This window comes from Ovis canadensis, chromosome 20, assembly GCF_042477335.2.
Source record: "Ovis canadensis isolate MfBH-ARS-UI-01 breed Bighorn chromosome 20, ARS-UI_OviCan_v2, whole genome shotgun sequence".
NCBI classification, from domain to species: domain Eukaryota; kingdom Metazoa; phylum Chordata; class Mammalia; order Artiodactyla; family Bovidae; genus Ovis; species Ovis canadensis.
In genome coordinates this window covers 66,513,169-66,536,827 of record NC_091264.1, presented here as the reverse complement: position 1 = coordinate 66,536,827, position 23,659 = coordinate 66,513,169, and the positions used below count along the sequence as shown (strand labels likewise).

Here is a 23,659-nt window from a genome sequence, read left to right as displayed (position 1 = left end):
GAAACAACCCAATGGTAAACATCAGGACTCAATGTACCACAGGTCCTAATGTGAGGTCACTGCTGGGGAGCCAGCTTCCAGTTCGCACTGAGAACTGGGAGACCTCAGACGTGCCGAGTCGTGAAAGCACACGCGGATAAGCAGGCGCGCACGACCGCCACGATGGCCCACGCTCGCAGGGAAAGAGCCAGAGCAGCCGCTCGCTCATCCCACCGCAGCGGCATCAGCCTCAGACTCAACAGGCCCTGTATTTTAACTTAAAAAAAAAAAAGAATAATCATCATATTATTTAAAACAGATTTAAACAGGTCATTTTAAATGTTATGGAAATTAAATAAAACCATAAGATCTATTTCTTAAGCATGTTCTGCTAAGAAATCTGCTTCATGAACTATAATATTTTTTAAAATACCTTGTAGAATTCCAAATAAAGTGTTTTTAAAGTGTTTTACTTGGCTAGTATAGATGTCATCAGAGTTAAAAATGTTTAAATTATTTAGTAGGTTAAATCTGCTTTTTTAAAAAATGGTTTCTTGGCAATACCTGGACAAGCTGGAAGCTGAACTATCAGGTTCACACAAGTCCAAAACACTTGGTCCAGCAGACGCAGTCAGCGTCCACACAGGTCTGTGACCGTCCCATGTGGGGGCTCGGGGACCACCAGTTTAACTGCGGGATAGAACTTCCAGCTAGATGGTCATTTCCAAGAATTCTAGGGATGTTTCCAATTTTTATAAAGAACAATCTGGAATGAGCTTTGTCCAGAACCAAGACATAAAATTAGACTACTTTCATAAGGGTAATAAACTTAAGTTTTATTTACGTAACAATCACAAACTACAGCTAAAGAAAACAGCTTAAAATGAGACACATTTAAGTAACACTAGTGAAAAGATCAAGCTGGGAAGGGCAAGACTCAATAACTAAACATGGTACCCAACTTCAGTCAACTTTCTCCTCCGCAAGGGATTTCTGGGCAGCCACAAAACAATGTCAACCAGCAGCTATACTGCAAAAGAAACAGGCGCCAACTCATAACCTCCAGTGTTTACCCATGGCGTCGCTGTTCAACTGCTAAGTCATATCTGACTCTTTGCAACCCCATGGACTGCAGCACACCAGGCTCCCATCTGCCACCATCTCCTGGAGTTTGCTCAAACTTGTGTCCATGGCGTCGGTGATGCCATCCAGCCATCTCATCCTCATTTCGTCCCCTTCTTCTCCTGCCCTCAGTCTTTCCCAGCATCAGGGTCTTTTTCCATTGAGTCGGCTCTTTGCATCAGATGACCAAAGTACCGGAGCTTCACCTTCAGCATCAGTCCTTCCAATGAATATTCAGGGTTGGTTTCCTTTAGGACTGACTGGTTTGATCTCCTCGCTGTCCAGTGGATTCTCAAGTCTTCTCTAGCAACACAATTTGAAAGCATCTGTTCTTTGGTGCTCAGCCTTCTTTACGGTCCAACTCTCACATCCATGCAGGACTAATGGAAAAACCATAGTTTCGAGTATACAGACCTTTGTCGGCAAAGTGACGTCCCCCATTTTTCAATATGCTGCGTAGGTTTGTCATAGCTCTCCTTCCAAGGAGCAGGTGTCTTTAATTCCCTAGGTGCCACTGTCTGCAGTGATTCTGGATCCCAAGGAAACAAAGTCTGTCCCTGCTCTCACTTTCTCCCTTCTGTTTGAGATGAAGTGTTGGGATTGGAGGCCATGATCTTAGTGTTTTGAATCTTGAGTTTCAGGCCAGATTTTCCATTCTCTTTCACCCTCATCAAGAGGCTCTGGTTCCTTCATAAATTACGAAATGAGTCAACAGAATGTCTGAGTCAAAATAAATTAAAGTGGGAAATCAGAATACATATTCAGAAGCACATCCTGAGATGCCTCCCTTCCTCGCCCGGAACGTATCTGCACACCCTCACAGAGTTGTTCACAACTGACCACACAATGGACACTGACGGTCTGCTCTCTATCCACGGGCATAAGTTTACGGACAGCCTGTGGCTGTGCGTCTGGAGCCTTGGCGATCCCCACCTTGCAGGGCATCTTCGTGCAGACAGGTGGCCCGCAGGTCCCAGGTGTGGCCAGGCAGAGAGCACAGGCTCCTCCAGGTGGAGGGAATTTGGATTTGGTTCCAAGAGCAGCAGGACCAGAAGAGGCTACGCTGAGCTGAGCCTGAAGAGGAATGCAGATGGCCACGCAAGGACAAGGAAGCGAGCCGGGCAGCTGCACTGGCGATCCCAGCAGGAAAAGCCAGCACTGAGCAGGTAAGACAGCGCCCCACTGCCGGGGTCTGTCTCAGGACCAAGAGAAAGACAGCACAGACAAGAGTTGATAAACTAACGCTTTTAACAAAAAGTCAGAAAACCAAATAATTCTTTCATTTCCATCCAGGTGACCCTGCACAGACCAGGGGTGCTTTCCTAACACCGTCACTATTTCCAACAATGACCTGGCACCTTGCCTCGCTGCCAACATAAAGACGCCTGTACTGGGAACACACAGCACCGGCCCTGCCCTTACCTATGAGGTCCGCTGGCCCCGTCCCCAGGTTTTCTCCTCTAATCGTGACCTTCGTCCACGGGATGCCTTCATTCGGAGAGATGCCTGTCACAAGAGGGGGCTGTCGGGATCGAGACATTGTGCTTGTTGACGAAACGAGGTCGCGCTACAGAAATGACCTATTAAAAGAAAAAGAAGAGTTAGTGCCGACTGAGACCAGCACGCACGAGAAAGGCCAGAGACGCACACAGGGCCACGCCCGGCCGCCTTCTGCACACACTGGTGCTGGATTTCAGCGGCCGGTTAGCCCACTGGCCACATCTCCTGAACACGAGTGACCCAGGACACGAGCTCATGCGGGGAGGGAAAGCAGGCACGTGGACTTCACGTCAGGAAAGACAGAGGCCCCCTGAGCTCCGCACACCACCTCTGTACCCCAGACACATGCTGGAAGCGCCTCAAAGAGGAGGTTCTGACCTAAACAGATTCATGACAGTTAAAGAACGTCTCTGTTCTCATAGGTGTATGGGACTTCATTTTGTTTTCGTATTAGACTTAGCACAGCAACTTTTAAATGTGCTCAGATCAATACACTGACAGTTCCAACAGGCAGGCGGGAGCAGCGACCTGCCGTGCGCCCCCGCGCAGGGCAGCGGGCATGACGCTCCTGGGTCAGAGGCTCTGCCCTCTAGCCCTGGCGCTCCCCTGCAAGGCGCAGCACCGAGCGCACAGGGCGCCCCGCCGTGTCCGACTCTCGTGACCCCGTGGACCGTGGCCCGCCAGGCTCCTCTGTCCACGGGATCCGCCAGGCAAGAGCGCTGGAGTGGGTTGCCATAGCCTCCTCCAGGGGATCTTCCCCACCGAGGGATCGAACCCGGTCTGTCTCCTGCTTTGGCAGGCGGGCTCTTTACCACCAGCGCCACCTTGGCAGCCCGGTAAATGAAGAGAACTCTTCAAGGGCTGAAGACTTGAGATGCCCCAGAAGACGAGGGGAGGGTGGGCTCAGGGGAAGAGCAGGGGGGCGTGCTGGCTGCCTGTCTTCACGGGCAGTCTCGTGAGCTAGACTGTGGCCCCTGCCTTTGCCCAGGTGAGAAGTTCAGTCTCTGATGTGACCCAACAGAAAGGACAGGGCTCGGGGACATCAGGCATGGGGGGAGGAGGGTGCCCACCCTCTAGCCTAACTCCACCCTGTCCGGGCAACAAGAGCCACTCTGGGGAAGCTAAGGGGCCCTGAGAAGAGGGAACCAAAGACTTCAACAGGGAAGGTCCTCCCGAGAAGACGGCCTCATGCAGCCACATCACCCAGAGAAAACCCAGACACAGACCAACTCTGCCCACGCACAGATGAGACAAACAGCTGTCACAGCCTTGTCCTAAAATACTCAAGGACAGAAAGAAAGTGTATGGTGGTCAGGGAAGATGCGAGAGGTGAAAGATCTAAGAAAGACCCAGAGGAAACAGAGATAAGGCTGGTGGTGTGGGCAGAAGTGTTTCCCCCAAACTTGTGCTGAAGTCTGTCTCTCTGTGTCTAACTGTGCACACTGTTTGTTGAACCCATGGTAGGCAAGGCACGAGCTAAGGAGCTGGAAGACGATGCAAGGAGCCGCAGGGACTGCAGACACGTTTCTTCTCTCCCGGCTGAGGCAGCAGCCGTTAGCAGCAGCCATCAAATAACTCCAAGTGCCTTCCAGGTGGCGCTTATATATGCTTACAGCACAGAAGCAGCGTGGGGCCAAGAGAGCGCCCCGCAGCGTGCACGCGCTGTGCGCAGGGCTGCACGCCATCTCAGCGTCCACAGTCGTATTCCACGAAACACGGGGCACGCGGGAGAGGCCACGGGGCGAGAGAGCCTGGCCGCGCCGTCTTGGCTCATCTGCTCTTTCTCTAGCAAGTCCAGAGGCAGGGCCTCAGAGAGTGACTGTGTTTAAGAGTCGGGACTCTACAGACCGTCCTCTTTAAAGTGAGGGAGACGCGGTCACGAGGTGGGCTCTGATCCCACAGGACCAGCGTCCTCACGGGAAGAGGCGCGAGGACACAGACACACCGAGCAGGGCCACATGACAACACGGGGGAAGGTGGCGCCCGCGAGCCCAGGGGGAAGGCCGCCGGAGAAGCCGGTCCTGTGACACCCTGATCTTGGACTTCTAGCCTCCAGATTGTGAGAAAATGATGTCTGTTGTCTCAGCCTACTGTACTTTGTTATGGCAGCCCCAGCAAATTAACACAGTGGCTAACACACCCTTCAAAAGTACTGTAAACTTTGACCCCAAATAAGTATCTGCAGAAGGAGAAAACTCTTACGCTTAAAAGAACAAGATGCCACCTTCAAAAGAGGCAAAAGAAACAAGATTTATATTGTCCTGTTAATGTAGGAACTGACTGTTGGTTTAACCAAAGTGGTAACAAGGCTGCAGATAGGCAGGTGTGTTTCTGGGAAAAGGAGGGAGTTTTAAACTTCATCCAGAAGTGACCATCAGGACACTGGCAGATTAGCCACGGGGCCTGGAAACACACAGGCGGTGCTGGCAGAGAGCTCAGCGAGTCTGGGGTGTGGGGGATAATGAGGAGGTGACGGGCCTCTGCCCCCGGGTTCTGGTGGGAGATGCAAAATCCAGGGAGTGTCTTCACTTTCCACAAGCCCTAGTACCATTTGCGCGTGCTCCTCGGGGCTGCCCAGTAACAGGGCTGCCAAACCAGCCCTGAGAGAGCAGCTCTGTGAGTGGAGGGCTGGGGTTCTGAGCCAAGTGCCTTCAGCTTGCTCCTCTGGAAAAAGCGAGGATGCTGGAGACGGGGTTCAGTCAGCCTGTGTGACTCACCCAACACGACTAAAACAGCAAAGCAGCAGCAGCAGAGGGTGTCGGGCCAGAGCACGCCACTGTCCCTCCATAAACCAGACCTGCAAGCCGAGGCTATCTCCAACTCCCCTCCCTCGCCGTCGCGCCCCGTGAATCAAGTCCCCCTGCAGAGCGCTAGGCCGACTGGTCCTCTCCAGAGAGGCCAAAGCCAGCCAGCTCCTGCCTGGCCGCTCTGCCCCCACCAGCCCTCCCCTGCAATCCACCCTCAGCAAACACTGGTGTCAATTCTCCAACTGGTCAGACCTCCAATTAGAGGCCTAATAATCACCCCTGATTGAAAAACAGCCTCCAAGACACCCATCGCTCAGTGGTCTCCAGTGCCCACAACACGCTCAGCAGTTATTAAACCTGCGCAATCAGACCTGTCTACCCTACCCGGCACCTCATGCTCTCCGTCATCCACCTGACACTAGCTGCACAAGCCCCTCACTTCTCACGAGCCAGCCTCCCTGATGTCATCTGCCTGATTCGACTGAATGGAACGGCTTTCCGAGTTTGTTAGATCCTTACCAATGTTTCAAAGTCAAGCTTACATGTTACGGTCTCGCGGTAACATCTACCCACTGCGCTCACTGTTCGCTGAACCCGGGGTGGGCAAGGTGCGCGGGGAGCTGGGGTAAGACTCGAGAAGCTGTAGCGACCGCAGACACGTTTGTTCTCCGCTGACTGGCGCAGCAGCCACAGCGTAGCCACAAGGCATTTTCAGGTGGCGCTTACATGCTCGCAGAGCAAAAGCAGCCCGCGGCCCAGCGTCCACGCGCAGCGCTATGAGTGATCTCAGCTGCTGCGTCACCACGCAGTTATGAAATGAGGGGTGAGGGCCAGGGCTGTGGGGCGACAGAGCCTGACCACCGCCCTCTTGGCTGATTGGCTCTCTCCCTCAGGTCACTTTCTCTAAGAAGTCTCCTGGATCCCTCCTTCCACAGAACTTCATCCTGCTGTGAAACAGAACTGAAATTAAAATACCTCTGGACTCAAAAAAATTCAGAAAAGCAAGCATGTGCGCACACACACACACACACACACGCACACACAAAACAGCTAGGACAGACAATTCAGTTTACTCCCAAATTTCTAAATCCATGCGCGCACGCACACACACACACACACACACACACACACACGCACAAAACAGCTAGGACAGACAATTCAGTTTACTCCCAAATTTCTAAATCCATTTTGAAGGCATTTACAGAGGAGCATAATCTTACTTTTCACATCTCAAAGCTTGTCCAAGTAAAACAAAGTGGTGTCTGGTAATAACAGGTAATTATCCGGGCCACAATGGACAGCCTTGAATCACAAGCACAAAATCTATTTTCTTATTTATGACTGAAAAAGTACAGCTCTACTCCAGACACACACATCAAAGGCAGCTGAAAATCCAGTGTTCATTACATTGGTTCACATGCAAAGCTTAAGATGGCATTCCCTTACCATGAAGCATCATCTACGTATCTTCAAGCGCGGACAGACCCTGACCTCAGCAAGATCAGTGAGCCACTTAGATTGCAAACACAAGAGTATCCGCTGTCTACATTCCAACACCCTCAATGCACAGGACAGTGCCCACCCACAAGGTACACACTCCGTAATTATCTGTGGAATGAATCCTGGAAGATGTCTCTTTTCAACCCACCTCCAATTAGAAACATCTAGCATTAAAACTAATGTTTTAAAATTTAAAATCAGAAATACATGAAATATATTACTATCATTCTCAAGAAAGACTCTAAGCCTCAAGAAAACAGAATTTAGGTTATGAACATTTTCAGCCCCATAACTCATGCTAAATTAACAAGGATACTTTCAAAGGGAGACTTTCATCTGCAGTTGTCATTAAGTGCCCACGGATTTTCCTCACAAGGATTTTACAAACTCGATGAAGCAATAGTCTGAAACTCTGTCATAAGATCTTTCTTATATAAATACACTGAACAGAGGTTAGCAAAAGTCTGACTTTGCTGTCATAAGCCTCGTTCTTTAATTAAAGCGATGTCCAGCCTTTACAATACATAGCCATGCGAGAGCGAAAGAGGTGAGGAAGAGCAGTGACCATCTAAGACCACACGCCACAGGCTAACTCTATCTTTTGAAAGCAGAATGACAGAGGCAGGGGGTAAAGGAGCCATCGCTACTCACGTAAGGAGACTCAATACAGACACAGAATAAGCCGTTTTCAGGGCAACATCCTCACCCAAGCACACTAGTAATAAAGGATTCAGTGATACAAAGAGACAAGTGGCAAAGGCGGACAGCACGGGGCAGAACTTCACACACGCACAGGCGTGGGCAGGGGAGCCACACGTCACTACACACTGGCTCTCAGCCTCAGCTCCACACTTGGGGCCGATCAGGGCTACAGGTTTGCTAAAAAGGAATCATACGAAAATCTGCTGTGTTGCTAAGCAGAATGTTGTTTCTAAACATCTTTAGTTTCACAGCTCACGCCAAACTAGCAAGAGTGTTTTTAAAGGACAGCTTTCATCTACAGTGGTCTTTAAGTGCCTAGAAAGAAAATAACCCCATTTAAAATCACACCAAAAAGAATAAAATACTTAGGAAAAAACTTAACCGAGGAGGTGAAAGGCCAATACTCCAAAAACTATAAAGCATTCAGGAAGGAAATGGAAGATGATACAAAGAAATGGGAAGATATCCCATGTTCACAGACAGAATGAAATAATTTTATCAAAATGTCTGCACTACCCACAGCAAAATACAGATTTAAAGCCATTCCTGTCAAATTCCTATCCACGACATGTTTCACAGAACTAGAACAAACAATCCTAAAATGTGTACGGAACCACAGAAGACTTCATATAGCCGAAGCACTCTTGAGAAAGCACAGAGATGGAGGAAGCACGCTCCAACTTGAGACTGTACTACAAAGCGACGATGCTGGCATGAAAACAGATATGCACATCCACAGAACAGAGTGCCCAGAAACACACAGTTATTCACGGCACAGGAGGCCAGACTACACAGCGAGGGAAACGGCCACTTCAGCAAATGCTGCTGAGAGAACTGGACACGCAAACAAGCAAACTGTGTTTCTCACACCATAAACAGAAACTCAGAATGGACCAAAGAGCGGTATGCAAGGAAGCCCAAGAACTGCACTCTTTCACACTGATTTCAGCAATGCTTTTTGTCTCTGTCTTCTCAGCAAGGGAAACGAAAGCAAAAACAAATACACGGAGCTACAGCAAACCAAAAGCCTCTGGCACAGCAAAGGAAACCATCATCGAAACAAAAATGTAACCTACTGAACATAAGATGTTTGCAAATAAAATGTCTAATACGGGTTACTATACAAAATATATTCACATAGCTCAGTATCAAACAAACAACCTGAATAAAGGCTGGGGAGAGGGACCAAACAGGCACTTTCCCAAAGAAGACACGCAGATGTGAAGAGGCGCGCGCAAAGATGCTCGACGCCACCAACCGAAGTGCCGATCAAAGCCACAACAAGGGTCACCTCCCATCAGTCAAAGTGGCCATTCACAGGCAGAGGAGAGATGAGCACCGGCCAGGCCGGGTTGGTGGGGATGCGAGCTGCTGCTGCCACCGCGGAAAACAGCACAGAGGCTCCTCGAAAGAAACTAACAATACCTATCATACGATTCAGAGGGTCCACCCTGGGTCTGTATCTGAAGTAAACAAAAGCAATAATTCAGAAAGGTTCACGCCCCCTGCCGAAGTTTATGGCAGCTTTATTTACAACAGCCAAGATGCGGAAACAGTCCAAGTGCCCATCAACAGAAGAACAGATATACAGATGCGGGGTGTGTGGGTGTGTGTAGATACACACACAGGTACACACACAGACACACACATTCGCACACACGGGAACACTGCTCAGCTATTACACAGAATAAAGTCTGCCATTTGCAACAACATGGACGGACCCACAGGATATCATGCTTAGAGGAAAAAGCCACACAAACAAAGACAAGCACTGTATCTTTTCACTTGTATGTGTGTGCTAAGGTACTTCAGTCGTGTCCGACTCTTGACGACCCCATGGACTGTAGCCCACCAGGCTCCTCTGCCCATAGGGTTCTCCAGGCAAGAACACTGGCGTGGGCTGCCATGCCCTTTCCAAGGGCATCTTCCCAACCCAGGAATCGAACCCCCATCTCTTATGCCTTCTGCACTGGCACACACACTCCGTACCAGTCTTGCCACTTGGGAAGCCCTGACTTATAAATAGGATTTAACAAAGAAAGCAAACGAATGAAAACCACAAAACAGAAACAGACTCACAGATACGGACACCAAACCGGCGGTCGCCAGTGGTGAGGGGGGAATGGGATGAGTCTTACGGGGATGGGGAAGAGCGAACCACCACGTATAAATCAAAGGGTGCAAAGTACAGACAGGAAATGCAGAACTGCGTTATAATAATGTTACCTGCGGCACCATCTATAAATACCGAGCCACCACACTGTGCACCTGGCACCAATACAACCCGCCCAGTCGTGTCCGACTCTCTGCGACCCCATGGCCTGCAGCACGTCAGGCCTCCGTGTCCTTCACCAACTCCTGGAGTTTACTCAGACTCATGTCCGTCGAGTCAGTGACGCCATCCAACCATCTCATCCTCTGTCGTCCCCTCTCCTCCCACCTTCAATCTTGCCCAGCATCAGGGTCTTTTCAAATGAATGAGTTCTTCACATCAGGTGGCCAAAGTATTAGTTTCAGCTTCAGCATCAGTCCTTCCAATGAATATTCAAGACTGATTTCCTTTAGGATGGACTGGTTGGATCTCCTTGCAGTCCAAGGGACTCTCAAGAGTCTTCTCCAACACCACAGTTCAAAAGCATCAATTCTTTGGTACTCAGCTTTCTTTATAGTCCAACTCACATCCATACATTACTACTGGAAAAATCATAGCTTTGACTAGACGGACCTTCGTTGGCAAAGTAATGTCTCTGCCTTTTAATACGCTGTCTAGGTTGGTCATAACTTTTCTTCCAAGGAGCAAGCGCCTTTTAATTTCATGGCTACAGTCACCATCTGCAGTGATTTTGGAGCCAAAAAATAAAGTTTCTCACTGTTTCCACATTGATTTCCCATGAAGTGTTGGGACCGGATGCCATGATCTTCGTTTTCTGAATGTTGAGCTTTAAGTCACCTTTTCACTCTCCTCTTTCACTTTCATCAAGAGGCTCTTTAGTTCTTCGCTTTCTGCCATCGCGGTGGTCTCATCTGCATGTCTGATGTCACTGATATTTCTCCCGGCAATCTTGATTCCAGCTTGTGCTTCACCTAGCCCAGAGTTTTGCATGATGTAGTCTGCATGTAAATTAAATAAGCAGAGTGATAATGTACAGCCTTGACATACCCCTTTCCCTATTTGGAACCGGTCTATTGTTCCATGTCCAGTTCTAACTGCTGCTTCCTGACCTGCGTGCAGGTTTCTCAGGAGGCAACTAATGCAACAGTGTAAGTCAATTATTTGCTGCTGTTTAGTTGCTGACTCATGTCTGACTCTTTTGTGACCCCATGGACTGCAGCCTGCCAGGCGCCTCTATTCTTGCCTGGGATTTCCCAGGAAAGAATACTGGAGTGGTCTGCCATTTCCTTCTCCAGGGGATCTTCCCAACCTGTGTCTCCTGCATCGGCAGGCAGGTTCTTTACCACTGAGCCACCAGGGTAGCCCAAGTCAATTATATTCAACTTAAAATTTTTGAAAATTTTAAACAGCAATAATTCTGACATGTCTCCAGACTCATGTTAATTTACCAAGAAGTTTTCAACTACCTGAACCTGAATGGGGATAAACAGGACTAGGAGGACCCTTACGGGGATTAGACAGACAATTCTCTCATCTCTTTTTATGTTGGTACGGTGTTGGTATGTTTACCCTGAAAAAAACATACACTTAAGAGTGATTTTTTTTTTCAGTAATGGAATTAAAAAGTCACTGTATCTTATGAATTGCTGGTCTAGTTTTTAGCGAATTATATTTAGTAGAACAATAAACACTACACTGACACATTTCTGGATATAAGGAAGCACTATAACACTACATTCTGTCAGTGACTTATTCTGTAGATAAACTGAAAGTTAGAACCTAAGTGTTCTCTTGCTTCTCAGCGCTGTTTCTCTAACATAAAGAACTGGAAGAAGCTGAAATAAATTCTAAACTTGATGCCTTTTTTTTTTTTTTAATGTGAGGTTCTGGTTTACCACACAGTTATCATTTTGTGGTAAATAAATTCCTTCCTACCTATAAGAAAAAAGGCCATCATCCTAGGACAATAAGGGCATCTTCAAAAAGGGTTTAGACAGTCGCTTAAATTGTATCTTTTTAGGTAACAGATCACATGGTAATCTAGACATATTTTAATAAACCAAAAATATTCCAAGCTGTAGGTCTCTGAATGAAGCTCTGATAGAACAGCCTCAAAAACTGAACATCTATTAACAGTGTGGAGATCTGGGCTCTGGGCTCTGGGCTGGGCTCTGGCACCGACAGCTGCGAGCCCCTGGTTTCTTCCATGTGCTATCAAACAGTTTTCTCGTCTGCATATGAGGCGGTTGGATGAGATTACTCTTAAGCTCACTTTTTAGCTCTTGATTCTATGAAAGTCTTACTAATTAGGACAAAGGTTTTAAATTCAATTACTAATGTAGGACTATAGAAACTGTCCTTCCTAGCTTTTAACAATTAAGCTATAAAAGCATGTTGTTATTCATTTAAAAATTCTTGTACTTATTATAAAAATTTCTGTATATCAGAAGAATCTGAATTTTTAAGATCTTATATTTCAATGTTAGGGTATTTGATAGCCTAATTATTCCCTTCATTTCTGAAAGTTATATTGCAAAGACTCCAAAGTTATCTTTGCAATATAACTTTATGTCTAGGCTGCAAAGCTTTTACAGATACTTCTAGAAATAAATTATTAGAAGTAAGGCACTGTAATGGGCTTCCCTGGTGGCTCAGACAGTAAAGAACCCACCTGCTACCGCAGCAGTCATGAGAGGCGTGAGGCGCAGGCACAGTCCCTGGGTTGGGGAGATTCCCTGGAGAAAGGCCTAACAATTCACTCCAGTGTCCTTGCCTGGAGAATTCGAGGGACAGAGGAGCCTGCAGGCCACAGTCCATGGGGTCGCAAAAGAAGAGGACACAACTCAGCAACTGAACAACAGCAACAAAGCACAGCCACAGTCGCCACAGACTGAAGCGCACAGCTACTTGCTCAGAAACGAGCCACAGGCTTCTCATTTCCCCAGTTTCATTAAAGAAGAAACAGAGAATGAGATGAACAGACAGAGGGAGGGAAGGAGGGGGGATGGGATGGGTCATTTACGTAGAAAGAGGGAATTTAACTACAGCGCAGAAAGTCTCATCTAATTAATAAACCAAAGGAAAATGTGGAAAAGGTACCAGAAACAAGCATGATATGTCATTTCTGTGTGATGGCACAATAAAAAAAAAATACAGATCGTATAATTTTCTGTGTTAAAGATCTGTTTTGTATTTTTTTATCTTTCATTTAAGGTCTATAAAAATGCCCACAAGGTCAAGGAATTTTAAAGCATTAAAAGTAGTTTTTAAAACAATCTTCACAAACAGCTTTGAAAATATTCACCAAGCACTTGAGTTTAACTCAGGAATCAGAAAGTAAACAGCTTCACAAAGCTTAAACTTTAACTCTGAAATGGTTATGCATTAATTTTAAGACACTACTTTTGAAAACAAGTTTAACTGTCCTATACTATAACCTGCAGAGAATCAGAATCCACTCAAACCGGAAGCAGCCTGGAGCAGCCAGACTTCACGGGACTGGCCTAGGTCTTGCGTTCCTGTGTTCTTTTCAAAACACCAGGATCGGAATTCAGAAATCAGCAAATAAAACACATTAACAAAGTATTTTATCACCAAATCTAGTAGGAAATTATTCATTACTGATGGAAATAGAGTTGTGGGAATTTACTGAGTATGCAAAAATAAAGGCTGCCAAGTTAGTGCTTATTGCCTAAGTTATTAACAAACGAACATTCAAAGAACATGAACCTCCCCTCTTCACAAGATTTTAACTCACTGTACTAGCCTTTTATGATCTCTTCTTCCTCTTAAACTAATAAAGCAATAAAAATTATTTTCTAAATAGAATACGGAATACCATGGGGAAAACAAGGGAATTTGGTTTGCATAAATTACCCATAAAACATCTTGGTGCACATCAACTTCACTGTTTCTTTGAATCCCTGTGTGAATAAGCGGCGCTGGGCCCCAGCTCTGCCCACCGTGAGCCAACACCAGCTTTGGGGTGCCCTGGAGTCTGCACCCAGCCCTGTCAGCCACGGGCCCCACCCACCAGTGGGCAGGCATCAGCTCAAGGGCCCCCAGGACCCTGCAGAAGATACTCAGGAACCTGCTCTACCCACCAGTGAGCCCACTGGGCCCGGTCTCCACCCATGTCTGCAAATACAAATCTACACTAGTTTCAGGCTCCTCAGTATTCCACTGTATGGATACATCATCAAAGTGGCATTTAGATGGCTTCCGATTTTTTGTTATTGGACCATAACAATGAACACTTGACCACAAAAGGTTTTTGCACATTTACCCAGCTATTAACAGTTCCTTTCAAAACATTCGAAGAGGGATTGCTGCCGAAGGGTGTGACATGAGTACCAAGCTGCCCTGCACACTATCAGCACACCCTCCCACCAGCAGTGGCGGGCGTCAGCAACCCGTCTCACCTGCAGCTATCTGACAGGCAAAGCGCAACCGAGAGCTTCAGCTTCCACTGTGCGCCACCCCATCTTCGTCACCTTTGCACCTTTTTATTAGGGTTAAGTCCCTTAATTATAGAACCTCTAGTGAGAATGCTCACTCTCTGTCTACACTGTCCAATCTTCCCGGTTATCACCGGTTTTCCACATTGTTCATGCTGCTCCTGAGGGCTTCCAGGTGGTGCAGTGATAAAGGGTCCACCTGCCAAGCAGGAGACGCAGGTTCGACCAATCCCTAGGTCAGGAAGATCCCCTGGAGAAGGAAATGGCAACGCACTCCAGTATTCCTGCTTGGGAAATCCCATGGACAGGGGAGCTACCAACAGTCCATGAGGTCGAAAGAGAGTCAGGTACGACTTGGCAACTAAACAACAACAGTGCTCTTGGCCCTCCAGAAATCCTTAAGTCTTTTAACAGCAAGCCCATAGTCACGCGTTCAAAGTCAAGTCCTGGTATTTTAATGCTGTTTTACCTTTAAGATTATTTAACTCATTTGGAATCCATTCTGGAGTATTGAGACTAGCTGGCTGACCACAACAGCATCTCACCAGATGACCCAGTTTCCTCCACTGATCTGAAATGCCACTTTCACCACTGACGAAAGTTCTCATTTTGAGTCTGTTTCTGGACGTCTTTCACCCTGCTGACCTAATTTGCACCGATGACATAATTCTACATTATAATCAATTGTCTGATAGTACGATTAACCTTTAACAAGTTATCTTGGCCACAGCACACAGACACTGGTCCAGATGAACTCTAAACTATTTTATTTCATTATAAAACTAATCCTACCAGGATTCGGATGGCAAGTATCACCACCCTGAAACACTTCATTATTTTTTCGTCTGTGTCTACTGACTCAAGTTCCAGCACAGAAGGGGTTTTGTCTGCCCCATATACTGCTGTACGTCCAGAATGCAGAACAGAGTGTCATACAAGGAATACTTAAGACACACTTGTTAAATGAACAAATGTATCAACTGCACAGCATTTCTGGGTAATTTCAGAACAGTTAGAATGTCTACAATGTTGAATCTTCCCACATACTCATTTTTTTTAATGACTATCAAGAAACTATTCAGCTCTGTTCACAGGAAAAGTTCATGTAATTAATCTGAAACCAACTTATTGAGTCTCTCTCAATTGAAATCATTTCCCAAAAGATCTTTCATGTTGTCTCTGCAGGAAATCTTATTGCCTTCAAATACGGTAACAACTCTGGCCCTTAATCATCAGCACTTGCATCGTTTGTTTCAACTGCTTTACTGCGTTTGCTGGGATGTCCCAAACGGTGCCAACCACGGCATTCACAAGCAGGCCGACCACAGCAGGCAGCCCTCAAGAGCCACGCTCCTCCGTCCGTCTTACTGCATCGCCCCAGGAGAAGCCTTTCTACTTAGGTCTTTTCCCGAGTCACCCCCAAGAAGTTTTCACCTCACAAACATACTGCGAAACCTGCATCACGTGTCTATGTCTATCTGCACATTATACACCAAGGTTTGAGAATTTCTGGTCCCTTCAAGAGCTAATTCTCCGTCACTGCGCCTGTTAGGAATACATGCTCTAGCATTTTACCACTAAGACGTCTGCTACTACTATCATGTGGTTATACTGCAGAAAATCTTTATTCTCATTTACTGAAAGTTACTTTTTTAAAGTAGAAACCGATTTTATCAAATATTTTTCCAGCATCATTATCATCTTTTACTCATTAATACAAGGAACTGAGATAATCTCCCTATCGATGGATTATCTCTGTCCTAAGAGTAAGCGTACTTGGCTCAGTTTTGCTAGTCCTTCAGGCATTCCTGGATTTAATTTGCTAATTTAGGAGCCCTGCATCTCCAATCTCATTCACCATTAGTCAGCAACTCCCTTCTCTTTTATTCCACTGTCTGCGGTAGTATCCAGAAGCATGCAGCAGTTTACAAGTGTCACTGAGAACTCACTCTGTCCAGAGTGCTATGCTGGCTTACAGAAAGAATCTGAAGTTTTTCATATTTGTCGTTTTATACACAGCATAGGAATTTTCTATTCCTTGTAGGTTTCTGTTACTGGCCTATAAAACCATCTCATTCTAGTAGCACACTGAGTATAATTATTGGGTGTGATTGGGTATTATTTGGGTATGATTATTTCCTTCATGATCATGAAGGTGAAAGTCGCTCATTTGTGTCCGACTCTTTGCAACCCCGTGGACTACACAGTCCACGGAATTCTCCAGGCCGGAATCCTGGAGTGGGGAGCCGTTCCCTTCTCCAGGGATCTTCCCAACCCAGGGATCGAACCCAGGTCTCCTGCACTGCCGGCGGATTCTGAACCAGCTGAGCCACCAGGGAAGCCTAACCCTAAGCTTGATCCTGGGTCTGTAGTTTATAAATCTTAATGATCCTGGGTCTACAGGTTATAAATCTTAAGACAATTTTAGTGTTTTTTTCAGAAAGGCAGTTATTTTGTTCTGATTTTCAAGTTGAATTTCACACTACTTCTCCCAGAACCATGATTTTATTATGTCTTCCATTGCCTTGAGCATCTATAACATCTCTTCATGGCTAGACTCATCAACACTTTGTTTTAATGACCTTTTATCACAGTCCTGATGTAAGCTATACATTCTATCTTCTTTTTCAGAAGCAACATTACTAATTCATTTCTGACAACTTCAGCATGTGTTAATTCCTCTTCCTTGTATTTTACTTTGCCTTTCTATCTGTCTGGACTGAACACTTACTTAATTTGTTCTAATCCAATATAATTCTCACTCTTGACCCCCACAGGTAAGGATGCTTTCCCTCTGGCTCACTTCAAGATGTCCGCTTTGTGATTCTCTGTGGCTTGAATGTAACATGATCAGATGCACACTTTCTAGCACTGATCCTGCCTGGCCTTCTCCAAGCTTCCTGGTTCTACGGATTCTTTAATACTGGAAGAGTCTCAGTCACTATTGTTTCACGACGTTCCACAGAGAGGCATTCATGCACAGGAGACTCACCCGCCTGCTACCTAGACCCTGCCGCCCATGTTCATCCCTCCACCCCTCCACCCTGTCCCCTAAACTGTATGCTAAATAAGAAAATAACAACAACAATCCTTTAAAGTGGCTTCTGACAGTGGTTTCTTATAAGGTCACAGCGAGAAAAGGGCCAACAGTAGCTGGAGGCAATCCACAGTGGTTTTCTCACTGTTCTGGTCGCAAAGCCCCTTAAACTCTTTTTAAAAAAGAGAGGGGGACCTCCCCCAAAGGACCTTTGGTTTATGTAAGTGATAGCAATTAATATTTACTTTATTAGAAATCTAAACCTGTAGGGTGCTTCAGGGCTTCCCACTTGTTGCCAGTGGTAAAGAATCGGCCGGCCACTGCAGAAGACTAAGAGATGTGGGTTCAGTCCCTACGCTGGGAAGATCCCCTGGAGAAGGAAATGGCAAGCCATTCCAGTATTCCTGCCTGGAAAATCCCATGGACAGAGGAGCCTGGCGGGCCATAGTCCATGGATTGCAGAGAGTCAGACATGACGGAGCACACACACAACACAGGATGCTTAAGTGGCTTTTCACTTCTAGTGTGGAAAGCTACAGAAATAGCTCATAATGTCTGCACTCTAACTCCTTTTCTTTAAGCTAAGTGATTGGTCCAACTTTGCCAACAAAGGTCCGTCTAGTCAAAGCTATGGTTTTTCCAGCAGTCATGTACAGATGTGAGAGTTGGACTATACAGAAAGCTGAGCGCTGAAGAACTGAGGCTTTTGAACTGTGGTGCTGGAGAAGACTCCTAAGAGTCCCTTGGACAGCAAGGAGATCCAACCAGTCCATCCTGAAATCAGTCCTGAATATTCATTGGAAAGACTGATGCTGAAGCTGAAACTCCAATACTTTGGCCACCTGATGTGAAGAACTGACTCATTGGAAAAGACCTTGATGCTGGGAAAGACTGAAGGCAGGAGGAGAAGGGGATGACAGAGGATGAGATGGTTGGATGGCATCACTGACTCAATGGACATGAGTCTGAGTAAACTCCAGGAGTGGGTGATGGACAGGGAGGCCTAGCGTGCTGCAGGCCATGGGGTCGCAGAGTCAGATAAGACTGAGCGGCTGAACTGAACTCAAGTGATTGGCCTCAAAGTGATGCCACTAATTAGCTGACAGGGTGATACTCTAAATGTTCTGAAAAGAATGCAAGGCCAAGAGAACACTAAAAGTGGTTAAAAAAAGACATAGGTAGGCATACGCGTGCGCACACACACACACACATATTTAGCTAAATATTTGTCATTTCAGAATACTTAGTGCCAGAAACTTTTTCTATAAATTTTAAATTATATATTTTTATATATACATATTACACGTACTTATATATTGTAACTTTTATAATACATGTATTTAGCAACTAAATACATAAACTTAGCGACTAAACAACCAAAAACACCTACACACACACACACACACGGATGTAGGTGCGCGCACACACACACGGATGTAGGTGCGCGCACACACACGGATGTAGGTGCGCGCGCACACACACGGATGTAGGTGCGCGCGCACACACACGGATGTAGGTGCGCGCGCACACACACGGATGTAGGTGCGCGCGCACACACACGGATGTAGGTGCGCGCGCACACACACGTGACACAGTGCACAAAGCTCCCACGGGGCGGCTTCCTGACCGTATGTTCCGAGAAGCTGCAGCCTGCACAGCAGCCGCCCTTCCCGGGTGAGACCCTGTTGTGAAGAAAGAGCAAGACCTGCCCAGCTGGCAGCAGCTCCGCACAGACAGCCTTGAGTTACTAGGGAAACCCCAGAGAGCCTCCAGGAACAGGTAAGCCTGGTCCTGACCTTGGAGGCCTGGGACCCCCAGGAGTGATGCTGGGCAAGCACCACGGCCCCTCCTGGCCCCTGGGGCCAGAGCCAACCTGCCGGTCCAGATGCAGGAAGCAGGCCGGCCACCTCAGCCAGCTGTGTTTGAAGAGTATCAGCTTCCTCAAAGAGGGCCTAGAAAGTCCTAGAAAAGGGCCCCAAAGCTGGCATGAAGTGACTGACTCTTGTTTCCTGCAATCAATCGAACGGAAATTCAAGCTCTGAGCTAGTAATTTATATGAGCACTTTCAACTCTTGCAAATAAAAAAATATAATTCCTTTTTAAAAAAAATTAGATAATCTATACAGATAAATGTTACTATATAGTTTATATATATATATATATTGACTTTAGAATGTACAGAAAAAGTTCAGCATTCTAACATGCTGAGAGTTTGATTAGTAATGGTGAGACCTCAGAGATCAGCTTGTCCAGTCACAGGAGAGAGCAGCAGAGCTGAGATCCATCCAAAGCCAGGCTCAGGGCCACGCTATTCCACTCTCCGTGTGATTAAGTTTTTATTATGGAAATTTTAAACATACGTAAAAGAACAGAGCCCAGCATAAGGAACCTCCACATTCCCATTTTGTCCGTTTTCAACCACATCTCCTCAACATACGTTTATGCTGTTTTCAGTGAGCACTTTAAAGCAAATCCCAGGTACACCGTCTCACCCATAAACACTTCAGCGTGACTCTGTAAAGGGATACGCTAACTGTGCTTAAGAACTCCTGGGAGCATTAGGTTATCACTATCACCACGAACACAGAACCCCTCAAAAAAGGACACAAAGAGGAAATACAGCATTGCAGCACTTAAAAAAAAAAAAAAAAAACTTCTGACATGGCTAACTTCTAAAATCTTCTGATTGTGGCTCAGATGGTAAAGAATCTGCCTGCAATACAGGAGACTTGGGTTCGACCCCTGGGTTGGAAAGATCCCCTAGAGACCTGCTCCAGTATTCTGGCCAAGAGAATCCCATGGACAGTATAGTCCATGGGTCACAAAGAGTCGGACACGACTGAGTGCCTTTCATTTCCAAGGGCAGAATGGAAAGCGAGCAAGGGACAGGAGGGAGGCTTTCCCTCTCAGATCATTCACCGAAGTTCAGGGTCAGCGTCAGCAGGAAAAGCAGACCAACCAGCCGCCTATGTGAGCTCCTCTGGCGAGCGCCAGTGGCCCAGCCTCCTCTCCTGACAGGCACTGGCGGCACTGACCCCATCCCAGCAAGACCACCGGGAAGAGGAAGCGGCCGGAAGTGGAAACCCAACACCATCGACGGTCTACGTGTGCTCACTTAAACCTCGAGACGCTCAGCCTTCTCTGCGAGACTGTTCAGGAATGACCGAGGAATGCAACCGAGAAACTACTGCTCGATTGTTCACAATGAGCAAGTCAGGGAAAAAGACAGTGTCCTAAATGTAGACTGCTGCATGAAAACAAAGTTCCATTTGGTCCACGGCGACAGGCTCAGCACACGCACTCCCATATGGGGCCTGCTGTCTCTTTTTCTTGCTAGTCTTGACTTGTGGAATCATTACTACGAATAAGTCAATATGACTGTTAACAGATAACTACAGTAAACGGGTATGCCAAAATCAATGCAGATTTTCAAAAAAGGTCAAGGAATCAACTGTCAGTTTAAATTGGTCACTTTTACTGAAACTGTTAAACATGACAAAATGTCACTTAACTCCCAGATTCCTTTACATGAGCAGAGCTGGATTAATTTGACCAAATTTTACATAATGGCTTTCCCAATTTCTAAAAATGCATCAACTTTGTCACTTATCTTAAAACTTCTGCTTTAACTGCCTAGCTCTATCTCAAAAGAAACTTCCCCAAGGCCACAAATTTTGACACAGTGAAAGCAAAATCCCGCCGCACTCAGCAGCGCCGTGATTTCTGAGCCTGGGGATCAAACGGGGAGACGCCTCCGGAGGAGGCTGCAGCCCAGCTGTGAAGGATGACGCTGCTGCAGCGGAGCCGGCTTAGGAGGAACTCTGGGCACAGTCCCGGCATCTGAAGTAACATAAACAGTCGGGCTCCCTCCCATCCAGCCTGTTAGCAGCCTCTTGGCTGAGGGAGACCACACACTCGGACCACACAGCGCCAGCTCAACTCGCACGCAACGTCCACCAGCTGTCATTGCGGGGGAGGGGAGACGGAAGAAGGGGAAGGGACGGGAGGGGAGAGCAGGCGGGCGGAGGGGAGCGGGCGTCCACCAGGGACACTCCGGAGGGAGGGAGGGGAGAGGGGACGGGCGGGGCGGAGCGCAGCCGCCGTGAAGTGCGGTTTCCTGAGAAAACAAGCCGCCAGGCCCGGCGTGGCCTTGACCTGCACTCCCCCAACCAATTTAGTAGCTGATGAAGGATTAACAAAGCATCCATTTAACATCAATTAACCTCCTGTCCATCACAGGTCAAAAGAGAAAATTACCATTATAAAAGCCTTTCATTACGAAAAAGACAGATGCATTTTCCTATAATCTATAATAAATACTTAGATAAGGGCACATCCTTTTAGATCGATATCACCGTTTACTTTAACCTGCCTTCCTCTTTCCCTTGAATGAAACACAACACGAATGGGAAGTGTTTCTGCAACAGATTTTAATTCTGTACTTTTTCCGTATTTCCCTGTGGAACAATCTTTGATTTTTCAAAAGACTTACTGGTAGAATAAAAGACAGTAAATGGTTTTGTACATAACTTCAGAGTAAATATACATAGAAAAAATAACAAGTAGTGGCATTAGGGGAGAAAAAGCAGAAAATGTAAGCATAAAAATAGGATTAAAAGGATTTAAATCAATTTTAAAGGATTAAATCAATTTTTTAAAACTATTTAGTATGGAAGAATTTTTATCTGAATAGCAGACAGGAAATGTGAACAAACCAAGGGATCAGGTGATCTTTCCCAGTCAGGTACTGAAACAGAGAAGGGGGCAGGCACAAACTTTAGAAGAGAGGCTACAGCTGAGGACACGACATAAACATCCGGTCCCCTCACTTCATGGCAAAGAGATGGGGAAAAAATGGCAATAGTGACAGACTTCACGTTCAGGGACTCCAAAATGACTGCAGACAGTGACCGCACCCATGAAATTAAAAGACGTCTGATCCTTGGAAGAAAAACTATGAAAAACCTAGATAGTGCTTTAAAAAGCAGAGACATCACTTTGCAGGACGAAGTCCACTTAGTCAAAGCTATGGTTTTCCAGTAGTCCTATATGGATGTGAGAATTGGACCATGAAGAAGGCTTAGTGCCGAAGAACTGACACTTTTGAACTGTGTGGAGTTGGAGAAGACTCTTTAGAGGACAGCAAGGAGATCAAATCAGTCAATCCTCAAGGAAATAAACCCTGAATATTCACTGGAAGGACTGATGCTGAAACTCCAGTAATTTGGCCACCTGATGCGAAGAGCCAACTCATTGGAAAAGACCCTGATGCTGGAAAAGACTGAGGCGAGGAGGAGGAGGGAATGACGGAGGATGAGATGGTTGGATGGTATCATCGACTCAGTGGACATGAGTTTGAGCACACTCTGAGAGATGGTGAAGGACAGGGAGGGCTGGCATGTTGGAGTCCACGGGGTCGCAAAGAGTCGGACACAACTGAGCAACTGAGCAACAAGAATGCAACAGAAGCTAGCATCATACCCCCCCTGCCTAATCACAGCACTTTACAAGCGGGTATGGTCCTGAACAATTCACAGAAGCCAGCCTTGACATGGGCAAGAGGCAGAGGGTCAGCTCTTCAGGGCTGCAGGACTCCTGAGAGCTACCCTGCGGCAGGCACACCCTAGGTTGGGCCGAGGACCTACACTGTGCAGCTTACATTCTAACAAAGATCCAGGCTTCCTGAGCCCCGCGATCCACCGTCCTTTCCATCCTGGCACCAAGCTGTAAGTGGGAAAGAGCAAGGAAGGAACCACGAACACCAAAGCCGAAACTTAATGCAAACTGTATAGTCCACCCCAGTCTTAAATGCCACCGACAGTGTTAAAGGGTGTTAATGAAGCTTTTGAACAAACCCAGTACAATTTTCCAGGAAAAAAACAACAGCACACAAACAGCCTTATTAAGTCAGTTCCAAACTCCCTCTGCCTGAACTCCAGGCATTCCATAATCTAAAATGCACTCACCTCTCAGCTCTGGGCCTCTGTTCCTAGTAAGCCAGCCAGACACGTGCCTTCTCTCCAGAGGGCCACATTCTCCCCCATTAGGGTCTGATTTCCATGCTGCTGCTGCTGCTAAGTCACTTCAGTCGTGTCCGACTCTGCGTGACCCCATAGACGGCAGCCCACCAGACTCTCCCATCCCTGGGATTCTCCAGGCAAGAACACTGGAGTGGGTTACCATTTCCTTCTCCAATGCATGAAAGTGAAAAGTGAGAGTGAATTCGCTCAGTTGTGTCCGACTCTTAAAACCCCATGGACTGCAGCCTACCAGGCTCCTCCGTCCATGGGATTTTCCAGGCGAGAGTACTGGAGTGGGGTGCCACTGCCTTCTCCGCTGATTTCCATGAAGCCTTCCCAATTCTTTCAACCCCGAAACATCCTCTCCCCTCTCCGAATTCCTACTGTATTTACACTGACTATCGCAGCTTAGTTCTTGACTATTTAATGGAGTAGACAAAAGTGTTCCCTTCTGAATCCAGATCGCTTTTATTTCTAACATG

The 23,659-nt window shown here is 46.7% G+C and overlaps 1 protein-coding gene across 8 annotated transcripts in view; it reads right to left on the bottom strand.

Moving 5' to 3' along the window:
* EXOC2 (exocyst complex component 2) overlaps positions 1-23,659 on the bottom strand; it is a 123,903-nt gene that overhangs the window by 97,740 nt on the left and 2,504 nt on the right. For 7 of the 8 annotated variants that reach the window (XR_011251323.1, XR_011251321.1, XR_011251322.1 and 4 more), the window contains exon 2: positions 2,524-2,681. Coding sequence is in view for 5 of the 8 variants with exons in the window: in XM_069563873.1 (XP_069419974.1) it covers positions 2,524-2,641 (118 nt within the window). In the remaining 3 variants the exon portion in view is untranslated. Of the gene's footprint in view, positions 1-2,523; positions 2,682-9,776; positions 10,779-23,659 lie in introns of those variants that run through there. The other variant, XM_069563875.1, reaches the window with a different exon arrangement.